Genomic DNA, 12,270 nt, shown 5'->3' with positions numbered 1-12,270 from the left:
AGAATTTTTCAACAAATAAATAATATCACCATAATTTAATTTGTAAAAAGGATGTTATTTATTGTTTCGGTATTCTCTTAGTAAGACATGATTAGATTATAAATAAAACATTTGTATTTTTACCACTTGTGTTTTATATTTTAACAATCAGTTTCGGAAGGTTTGAATATAAACATATTTTCAAAAGAAAAAGTTTATATTCAAACCCGTGGATGTAAGCACTAGTAGCTTCCTAAACTAGTCATTAAAATATAATACTCAAGTGGTAAGTAAACAAGTGTTTTATTTATAATTGTTAAAAGGAAGTTAAATTAATCCAAATGGCTCATTTAGGATGCACCAAATAGTGGTAAAATTTGCTTATATAAAATGTCACAAATTGTCAGAATCATACAAAATAAGTTTGTCATTTTTTTAGGATCGAATAACTTTTTTTTAACCAAACCGTCAAATATGCACTTTTGATTTTCCAGTGTTAATATAAATAAATTATATATAAAACTTTTTCGATAACTACAATGATAAAATCGAATGTGTCTTAAATGAAAAAATTGGCACATTCTAATGGTGTTTTGGTTCTATGTTGGCGATTGATTGCTTTCTAAGCATTCATAAAATGATTAAAAATTGATTACTGATTGTGACGTTAATAGTTGTTTTGTTATTATTTTATTTTTCAACCTGTTATCCTGGACAAAGTAAAATGTCTAGTGCGTAGTTCCTAGATGCTGAGACAGCCAACCTGTTTCTCAAATATAGGTTATTTTAATCCTTATCCGCACCCAATGGTGCAAAGGGCACTATTGAATGTACATATTCTCAACCGTCAATTACATGAACTCAAATAAATTCATCAGTAATTGAAAGACTCGACAATGTGCAGAAACAGAAAGATTATAAATGCTTTATTTCAAATGGTAAATCTCAGTACTAAGAAATTAAACAGAAATCAGTACATTAGAGCATTATATGAGTATATGTACAAGCAGGCCATTTTTTCCATGTAATGCGGTAGAACGGCGTTCCGGCACCTTTTCTCAGGGAGACATTTAATTATTTAAATTTCCAACATCAATTAGACGAAGCAATGTTTACGTTTACATAATTACAATCTATATTCACATCATTTTTCAAAATGATAAAATATGGTATTGTAATGAATATTTAGATGAAATTTGTGAGGACATCCAATCTGTGGGGAATACCGAGGCAACACATGTAAAGAATTTAGTGAAAACTAGCATGTATCTCAGTTTTTTATCGATAGTTTATAAAAAGTTCTCAAAAAACAAGTTGCAATCATTTTTAAATGTTTTTAATAAACATTTTTGCTAAAATGTTAGTTTTTTTATCGTCATAAATTTAATGATAGTTCCATTTTAGCATACATTAAAAGTCCCGTGGTCTAGGGTAAATAAAACTCTGGACTGGTCATCTCACTTTGGTCATTTCACTGAAAAGCGCTGATCATCTCACTTTTATGTAATATTTTTTTATGTAATACTTTTATGTAATTCAAGATAACACTGCTTTTATACAATGCAGTGTAATCCTATTGTCCCAGTGTTGGCCTATGCACCATTAGTTACATATAAGAATAAAATTATGCACAGACAATATAACAGTTATCCAGGATTGGTAATAATTTTATAATTGCCATAGATTTAAAACATTCAATGTCCATTTTTTTTACTTGAAGAAGTAATGTTTTAATATGCCAAAAGTCTAAAATTCACACACTGCTTATGACAGGTGTATTTCTGGAAATCAAAAACTAGATAAATAACAGTATTAAAAAAAAGTTTCATCGCTTACATTTGTTTTTAAATATATATTTTTTTTATTATTATCATGTAAACATTTGCAAATAGCATAATCTATTAATACAAATCTAAGCAATTTTAGGTACGTCATGAGGCAATGGGTATAAAATATAAATATGTGGTAAAACTAATCACATATGCCGGAGATTATCCGTAATCAACACTAACAATAATACACATAATAACCGTGAAGTATACAACTACTTATACATGGATTATCCAAGAATTGGGAAGAATACCGATTTTTGGCATTCAATGATCTTTTCATAATACGTTGTTTACTTGCTAAAATATTTTTCCAGCTAATGGAAGACTAGTCACAATCCTAAAGCCAGCTTTGCCTTTCAAAATGGAAGATTCGGTTACATATTTGCTTAAAGATATCGTGTACTTGCAAACCCAGAAATGTTTTTTTAGAAAAACCTAATGTAGAAACTATTTTTAAAAAAATCAGCAGTTCTTCAAATATTAATGGCTGATATATATTTGAAACTAAAGAAAAGCTCATCTTTATGATCCCTAAACGATTTTACAAAAGCAAAATGCAATACCAAATAATTCCAACAGAACTTCAAATATTTGGGAACCAAATTTTTTATAACCTTCCTACAGATATAAAAAAATATTATAAGATATTATAATATTTTTAGATAAAAAATATTATAGATATAAAAAGATGCTAAAATTATAAAAAATATACAAAATGCCTTTTATACAAGGAAAGAAAAAAAACCTATTATATCATTCATAAGTATAAACAATAAACAATGAGTGTAAGTCCCTCTCCAAGCACAAGAGCCTACTTAGTCTCTTCTTTGGAGAGGAACAGCGTAACAACGGAGGAACAACTAGTATTGAAGTATGTTAAAAGGAGAAATGTCTAGCAAATCAATTTAACTATAATATTTTTAAATATATTTTTAAAAATCCTTCACTCTCAAAACTTTCTTCATGTATTTATAAATTCTGTTCACATTTAATTTGAAACCCACAAAAATGTGCACACTGCAGCAACATAAGGTTTCTGAAATGCACAAATATGCGCACCCTGTTAACAGTATATTAATATATTTTTCTGAGTTTGCAAATATAAATCTTTAAACATGTTTACGCTTGAGATAGGTCACAATTTTAATTTTGCCAAAGAAAACATTTTGCGGTTTTTATTAACAGTATCATCTAGGTACTGGAAGTAGACGCACTGCTAGATGTTTCACTCGGACCTTTGCCCACAAGTAAATGGTGGTTGTTCTCCAAATCATATCCGATGGGTCCGGGAACGTTGTAGTCCGGTATGGGGGGCAGTACGTTCATCTCGAAGGCTCCGGAGATGTTGCCTGGAGGAGAATAGTGCGCTACAACAATAATCTTGCCAGCCCGAGAGCGAGCCTTCCCGACGCCAAAGAAACGTGTAGCTACCCAAACTATTTGGGTGAAGTGACCTGGAAACAACATTTAAAAATTTACAATGTATGCATTCTCAATCGCCTGCAAAAAATTTAACCTTGTAATGAAAACTTAATACAAAAAAATATTAAGTCAGTCATCGCCTCCTCTATACTATGCTCAATCAGTTAAATAATCATATTCTCTATTCATAAGAGCGGGGATAATACGGCTCAACATAGGCCATGCCTAAAGAGCCGTATTACGTAAAGTTAAAAAAAGGTATGTATCGATGAAATAAATCAATAAATTTTTTTAAAAAATACTGGCGCTTTTTTCAAAATAACTCAAAGTGGAAGTATCTGTTATTTAATAATTAGAACTACCTAACGTCCAAGTGACTCTGAAATCTAGCCACGGCTTATGCAACACCGTTTATCATGTCCCTACTCAGGCTTCAACTCTATAAGTTTCATGGCCTATGCCTACTTGTGAGTGGATTTACTCTTTATGTTTAAAGTTACTATAATTTCATGTAATTCATGAGTGAAAATTATAACATTTCCAATGATCATTTATAACTGTACCTACCTTTTAAAAAAGATTTTAAGAACAATATTTCTAATTAAAATGAAAACTACCTACCTCAAATGATCAAGTTTTAAAAGTCATCTATCAAACTTATAAAATGACGGATTATGAGTTGATGAATAAATATATCTTCAAACCTGCATTAACGTTAGCGTGTAAGACATCAGGTTCCTTAAAGTAGTCATATTGCCTCACTGCCGCATACCAGTAGGAAGACACTTCTTGGCCTGTTGAAGAATAATTAATCGATATGAAAGCATCCGAAATCCTTAATAATTAAGAATGAAAATTGAAAAAATGTTGAAACTCCTAGACCAACAATTCTAGGAATAGAAAAAGAAAATTGTTGAAGGCGATAAAACCCTTATATTTATTTATTATTAAGATAAATTATGAGATTTGTGCTTGAGATATAAGACTATTATATTTTTACTATATTGTGGACAGTGGCAGTTAGACTACTGTCAGAAGTCGGCTGTCCAAACTTAAAACACAGTAAGGGACATTTTTTTAATAGTACGTTTTTTTGCATTTTTGGGACTAAGTAGAATCTACCGAGTCCTAAAAATGCAAAAAAAATGTTCCTTACTGTGTTTTGAGTTTGGACAGCCGTAGTGTGTATACTTAAAGATTTTGAGATCTTGTCCACCTCCGTAGCGCAGAAGTCAGCGCGTTTGGCTACCATCCTGGAGGTCCCGGGTTCGATTCCCAGGGGGGTCAAAATAAATATGGCCGATTTTCTCTCTAAAATTTATTTAATATCACCCTGGACTGGTACAAGAAGCGCAGGGCTGATCACCTTGCCTTCATGCAATTAACGATCAAGATAACACTGTGTCGCTACGATGCAGTGCCCTATACACCATTGGGTGCGGATAGGGGTTAGAAGAAGAAGTATACACACTACTGACTGTAGTTTGAAAATGCCATAACAAGGCGAAACAATTGTCACAAATTAAATTTTTATGTGTTTTTAATAATAAAATACAATTTAGTAGACTCAGTATGTAATATATAAATTAAAATGTAGTTCTAAAAATTAAACGCCAAATCTATAAATAGATGAATATTTGTCATAATATTGTTCAGCATGGTAGCTCTTCCTACAGGCATAACCACTGGCAGGTTGGTCCTGTATTTAGTAATGTGAAACAATCTATGCCGACGCTGTTTTACCAACTAACGGAAACCTACAGACAATGCTCTGCATAATTTCAGGATTATCGATCATGCCGCCCAACAATTGATAAAAATGCGTAATGAAATACACAATCTACAACATTTTGAGTGTGTCCAAATACTTGTCCGCAAAATCTGGATTATCTCCAATTACAGGAGTTATTTTCATATTATTTTTTGACATGTCGCTCACTCCTTTCAAGAACGTCATAAATCGAAAAACTTGATTTTTCAGGAGAACGGTTTTAATGTTTAAAAATATAACACAATATATTAAAAATAAATATCAAGCCATTCATTGAATTTTTTACTCTGCAACAGATCTTTTAAGGTTAAATCTGAAGGTTTTTTCTCCACTTGAAAAATATTTAATATGTTTAAAAAAATAATTGAACAATACCTTTTCTTCAAAATGCAAAAACGACATTTTCTGCCCTGTAGCGGGTAAATATCAAGTTAAAAATATGCCTCTTTTGCTGGGATATAGTACATTTTCTGGGCATTCCGAAAACATGCACAACTGAAAATTGACAATTTTTGATTTATGACGTTCTTGAAAGGAGTGAGCGATGTGTGTGATTATAATCCAGGATTCGGACCTCACATACTAATATAAGAGTTTCTGCTAAGTAAAAAGCTTCTTTACATCTCACCAATAGATGTCTCTAGTGAAGCTCTAGTGATTCAAGAACAAGGTTTCTAAATTGGTTCATATATATATATATAGAACTTCCAAGAATTTGAGTAGTGTGGTTGTCAATATTGGGTTGAATTAGTGAATGTAACACGTGTGTAAAGTGATCACTTAAACCAGCCTATAACGGTCGTCAGCCCCGTAAATGCCCAGACTTCCATATTCTTCTTCATGTTTGATGAGATGTCAAAAAATAATATGAAAATACATAATCCTTCTAGTCTCTAAACTATAGTAATTTTTCTAGTTACCCGTCACATCGGCCTGCAAAGTTGTGACGGGCCGTTGGAAGAGATTCTGTCCGATCTCTCTGTCGTTCCTGTAGTAGAACTTGTTGGTGTGAGCGAGATGGTTGGCCCAGGTTTGTGCATATCCGCATAGCTGTAAAACATCAAACAACATTATTGAATTTTGATGAATGAAGGGATGTGGGATGGAATTTATAAAAAAACTGGAATTAAATAAAATAAGGAATTACAATGATTGAATAAAACACTTGTTTTTAAGCCACTTGAGTTTACGCCGTCTCCGTAGTGTCTCGGCTACCGTTCTGGAGGTCCCAGGTTCGATTCCCAAGGGGGGTAAAATAAAAATAAGTGATTTTTTCACTGTAATATTTATTCAATATTAACATGGACTGGTACCTGAAGCGGAGGGCTGATCACCTTTCCTTCATGTGTAAACGATCAAGATAACACTGCGTTTATATGACACAGTGCCCTCTATTGGGGTGCGGATAAGCGTTTTATTTTTATTATTATGAGTTTTATTAAAGACTACTAGTTTCAGAAGCTAAACTTCCATCATTCAGGTCTGAATAAAATTGACCTGAATGATGGAAGTTTAGCTTCTGAAACTAGTAGTCTTTAATAAAACTCAAGTGGTTTAAAAACAAGTGTTTTATTTAATCATTGTAACATGTCTTACCACAAAGTTAATGCCGAAACAATTAATAAAGAAATAAAAAATAAGGAATTCTTAAAAGAATTCTTTACTTGGTTCGGTTTAAGAAAACAATCATTTGAAGCTGATCACGCCAATCAATGCACTTATTTGGTTTCGTATTGCGTATAACCATACCCTTTTTTTCATCTCTGAATGATTTTAATAGTTATTATAACATAAATGTGGAATTGTTTAATTGGCTTTATTTTTATTGATGAAACTATTTTTGTTAATGTGATATTATAATATGTTTATTATTGTTAATGACACTATTGTTTATAGTATACTTTTTTAATTGTAAAGCTGTAGAATTCTCGAACAAAAAAAAAATAATAAGAATTAAATAACGATATGCTTACGATACGATATATAGCTTTTAATATATTTGACAATTTTACATAAAAAATAAATTACATAAAAAATATAAATTACATACAATTTTTTTTAATCATTTTTTTTCTTCAAATATATATGAAGGTATGTACATTATGATTGGCTTTGCTGTCATGTACATGTGGATTGAAATAAATAAGTAGCAATGTCTAGCAAATGAATTTTTCATTAGTCGGAAGATATTGCTTCTTAGCAATAAGCATGCCAATGTACATTTTTTTTTTGTGCAGTTAAAATAAAAAAATAAAAAAATAAATTATAATATTTTTTGTAACTACATATTAAATAAATCGAGAAAAAGTAACAAATACAATCCCAATCGATAACTGAAACAGTCACATCTCTAATAGAAACAAACCATCCTTTTTTATCATCTTTATAATGTATCAAGTAATGTGTTGTACAACAATAATAACAAATATATGAATTTAATTCTAGTAAAGCCATCAATAAGTCAGTCTAGTAATGTGTCAGCCTATGAACTTTTTATCCGGCAGACGTTTTTTTTTTAAAGTGACTACCACTGTTTAGCGTGATCAAATTTACACGCAACGTGTTCATGCATCGATCGAGCGCATCGATACGAAGAAAGATGGATAAAAGCACAAGCCAATCATCCATTTTATCATGCCAACTGAAGTGCCGGACGGTAGGATTCCGTGTAGTGCACAAACGCTCTTAGAACACAAAAAAGATACCTCCGGTAACATGGAGAGCCCTGGCGCCCCGTGACGCTGCCTGTACACGTTGTGCCAGCAGAGGCACTCGGTGATGAAGTCGCTGTCCTGCCACGCCGTCTGGGCCTCGTTCAGCTCCACCACTACGCTCAGAGGCCGATGGCACAGTATCTGCGAACAAAGTATACAATATCGTTTATTAATTTAGCATTAACTTTCTGGAATAATATGATGATTTAAATATAAAAATTAAACACTTGTATAAGACCATTTTTTGTGTTAATTAGTGTAAACATGACTACTTCGAGAACTACAGAATGTTCTCATCAACAGATGAAAATACAAACTAACAAGCAATAAATAATCTATAGGCACTGACAGCCATAGATAGTTAGGGGTTAATTGTTTTCTATTTGCTCTTCAAAACAAACCGTTCTTCTCATTAAAATTTGTGGGAACAGTTTTAGTTTATTAATGTAAACACGACTAGTTTAAAAAACTACAGAATGTTCTCATGAACAGATGAACAAACTAACAAGCAACAAACAAATGTACCTAAAAAAATAATAGCAAGAATTTTATATTGCATAAAAACTAACTAACCATCACGCTGCTTCCCCGCAGGGGTAGGCAGAGAGAATAGAACGCCACACCACTCTGTCTTTGCAAACATTCTTCACCTCTTCCACGTTCATGCATCTCCTCACACATACCCGCCGATTGTTACGACTCCTAACCTGACCAATTTCAAGTATTTGGCAAACCTGATCGTTTGTATTATTTATATTGTATTATTATTTCCTTTAAAGATATTGTAATTTATTTACAATTAAGATTTAATCACAGATTAATATCTTATATTTTCGTTTGATCTGAAAAGTTGTAAAGTAAGTTTATCACCAAATAAATAATGAAAATTTTAAAGGTTTTTCGACGTTTTTTTTAATACGACGTAAATTATTACTCCTAGTTGCACGCAATCCGCGAAGCACGTGACCGTTTTCAGACACGGTCACTGAAATTCAGAATTTCTACATTATTTGAAATTGATTATTCGAGTTTCGTGCTGTATGGAGAAATAAACATATGCTGAAAGAGCGTAAGGGGAGAATCTATAAGACCTGCATAAGACCGATCATGACATACGGCATAGAAACAAGGCCACGAGAACGAAAAGCCTTCTTAGAACCACCGAAATGAAGACTCTACGACCCATTGCAGGCCTGACACTTCGCGACAGAGTAAGAAACTCTGAAATAAGAAGAATCTGCGATGTCGATGATGTTGTGCGATGGGGATAAGAGTAAGAAGACGTTTATGGAGAAATCATGTGGGAAGAGCAAGATCGATTGGTGAGAAAAGCAGCAGACAGCAGCATAAGAAGTAACAGACCCTGAGAAAGACCACCTAAACGATGGAAAGACAGCTGGTCTTCCACTTTCCAGGAGCGCACCGGAGAATGATAGGACACAGTTCTATTTAAAGAAGAAGAAGTGGTTCTTGTTTGTGAAAGCGTAAAAAAAAAAAAAATTCTCATGGGATTTAATACGTTATGAATAAAGAATATAAGGCTGATTTTATAATACAGTAAACTCAAAATTATAGTTGGTTTTACCTTGCTTGTGATACAAGGTTGAATAGGATTCATTCTTCATATTTTACTGCTGTTATTTATAGGCGGATATATAAATAAATATCCCTCCTATTGTATACAACACAATATACCTAGAAAGTGTATCCGCCCTAGTAGTTTGACGTAAATATCAATGCATTAAGAATAATGGCAATTTTCTCAGGTGAATTTTTTGATAATTTGAATTCAATTACTAAAATATTAAATAATTTAACGATAATTTAGTCAAGGGCTAATGATTATTTGGCCTTGATTAATTTTGATTACTGTCTCAATACTATTGCGAAAATATTAGGTGAATTTAACAAAAATTTAGTTAAGTTTATTGACGATAACTGTGTTTATAATTAAAATTCCCATTAATTGGTTATTTCTTACTCTGGATTCATTTTTCTTATTTATGTTTAAACAAACATTAATTTCCATTGAACTGTTTTATTTATATTTTGTTTTTTTTTTAGATCTATTTTCTAGTATACAATAATTGTAATCATCTCGATACTTTAGTGTAACATACTATATATTTTATACTCATGTACGGTGCTATGGGTATGTTGGTTAGTTGGTTTGTATGTATGTTTTAAATAAAAAATTTAAAGATAAATTAATGAATATACCATGAAACATCAAAATAAACAAAAAAAAATATTTAAAAAATAATGGCAACCGAAATATACTCCATCAACATTTTTTTTAAAAATATGTAAGTAACTTTATAATAATAAATATAACAATCGACAATTTATATAGTAATAAAAACCCTTATCCGCACCCCAATGGTGCATAGGGCACTGCGTCATATAAACGCAGTGTTATCTTGATCGTTTACACATGAATGAAAGGTGATCAGCCCTCCGTTTCAGATACCAGTCCAGGGTAATATTGAATAAATATTACAATGTAAAAAAACACTTATATTTATTTGACCCCCCCTGGGAATCGAACCCGGGACCTCCAGAACCGTAGCCAAGCGTGCTGACCATTACACTACGGAGGCGAACAAAGAGGTACAAAGAGGTCCGTATTCTTCTTCATATATATTGAGATGTCAAATGTAAGGATTTGAACACACTCAAAATATTTAAAAGTGCAATTTAAATAGAGCCGTTTATAATGTATGTTTTACTTAGTAAATACCACTATTTCTTAAAATCTACTGTGACACGTGTTTCGATACATTCCGCATCATTTTCAAACACCGTATGATGCGGAATGCATCGAAACACGTGTCACAGTAGATTTTAAGAAATGGTGGTATTTACTGAGTAAAACATTAATTAAAAATGGATAGATTTTACCACAAAGTGACTGCCGAATCAATTAATGAAATTAGAGCCGTCTTTATTATTAAATTCTTTATTGTAATTTCATTGATTGTTTCAACAGTTACTTTGTTGTAATATCTATCCATTTTTATTTTAAAAAAATACTTTCAATCTATTTTGACACGTGTTTCGATGCATTTCGCTCATTTTCAAATACAGCACAGTGTTTGAAAATAAGACGGAATGCATCAAAATATGTGTCACAATAGATTCATATAAAAAGTCTTATTGACCAAGTAAAACTAAAAAATAATACTACAGTATACACCTCAACTTTCACATCATATTAAAAATAAAACGCCCCCAACGGTAGCCATTTTGATTCAAGAGAAGGATATTTTGAGATAAGTATTGTTTTAAGCTTGGAATAGATTGAGATTTGTGATAGGCACTCGGAGTTTAATTACAAATCGAATTCTCCGAAGGGCTTAGATATGATAACAAAGGTATAAATATACAGTAAACCCCCCTATAACGTTAAGATAGGTACCGCGTTATCGGAGGAAACTTTATATGGCATTAATGTTTTTAAATTGTATTTTAATTTTAAATTACTCGTTTCAGTCTTTTCCGCTGGTTACAATGTAAATATTCAATTTAAAACATAAACCTCATATAAAGTTCCCTCCGATAACGCGGTACCTATCTCAACGTTATAAGGGGGTTTACGGTATACGTTCTTATTCGAAATTCTTATCTCAGCATCTTTGAAGAGGTCTAACTGTAATTTTAGTGGTTTAATTGCCCTATATACAACTATACCGAGTATACAACTACATACAACGATGTTTAGTTTGGAAATCTTCGATCGGATCATAAGACAACTTACAACTTGTTCTTGTAAACTTCAAGTCCAGTCGAAATCAGAGATAATATAAATCTATAGTTTGAATGTACAGCTGATTTTCCTTATTCGTCCGCTTCTCTATTCGCACATAACAATAACTTTAAATTAATCAATAAAAATCGTCCGCCTCCGTAGTGTAATGGTCAGCACGCTAAGCTAACGTTATGAAGGTCCCGGGTTCGATTCCCAGGGGGGAGGGGGTCAAATAAATAAAAGTGATTTTTTCACTCTAATATTTATTCAATATTACCCTGGACTGGTACCTGAAGCGGGGGGCTGATCACCTTTCCTTCGTGTGTTGACGATCAAGATAACACTGCGTTTATATGTCGCAGTGCCCTATGCACCCCTGGGATGCGGATAATGGTTTGAAGAATTAATGGATTGAAGATTGAGAAATTATTTGTATATACGAATGTCATCCCACACAGCCATGAAAATTACGTATTTTTTACTATACATATATTGCAGAGCTCTATGCAGAGATGGCACTTTTATCACGAATGTGAAGAAATCTTTCGATTTATCATATGTGTGTACCTATATATCTAGGCATCCGTATTCTTTTTCATATATATTGAGATGTCAAATGTAAGGATTTGAACACACTCAAAATATTTAAAAGTGCAATATTTGATATAATTTTTTTCCCGAGAAGAAATTAAGGCGCAACATAAGTTACAACTTAATTTTCTGTTTTGCTTAAAGTGCAATTTTGCACTTTTGTTTTTCTTAAAGTGCAATTTTGATATAATTTTTTTCCCGAGAAGAAATTAA

The 12,270-nt window shown here is 32.1% G+C and overlaps 1 protein-coding gene across 1 annotated transcript in view; it reads right to left on the bottom strand.

Annotated features, from left to right (window-relative positions):
- Positions 1–2,893: 2,893 nt before the first annotated feature.
- LOC148309086 (uncharacterized) overlaps positions 2,894–12,270 on the bottom strand; it is a 59,724-nt gene continuing 50,347 nt past the window's right edge. The window contains exons 3-6 of the mRNA XM_088260585.1: positions 7,710–7,859; positions 5,925–6,054; positions 3,938–4,027; positions 2,894–3,265 (exon numbers count right to left, since the gene is read on the bottom strand). Of these exons, the coding sequence (XP_088116711.1) occupies positions 3,003–3,265; positions 3,938–4,027; positions 5,925–6,054; positions 7,710–7,859 (633 nt within the window). The 3' untranslated portion in view covers positions 2,894–3,002. The remainder of the gene's footprint in view (positions 3,266–3,937; positions 4,028–5,924; positions 6,055–7,709; positions 7,860–12,270) is intronic.

This window comes from Brachycentrus maculatus, unplaced genomic scaffold (genome assembly GCF_059751285.1).
Source record: "Brachycentrus maculatus isolate JH-2025_06_01 unplaced genomic scaffold, ASM5975128v1 h1tg000139l, whole genome shotgun sequence".
Taxonomy (NCBI): domain Eukaryota; kingdom Metazoa; phylum Arthropoda; class Insecta; order Trichoptera; family Brachycentridae; genus Brachycentrus; species Brachycentrus maculatus.
Note: the sequence above shows the minus strand (reverse complement) of the source record. Positions and strands in the feature narration are given on the sequence as shown.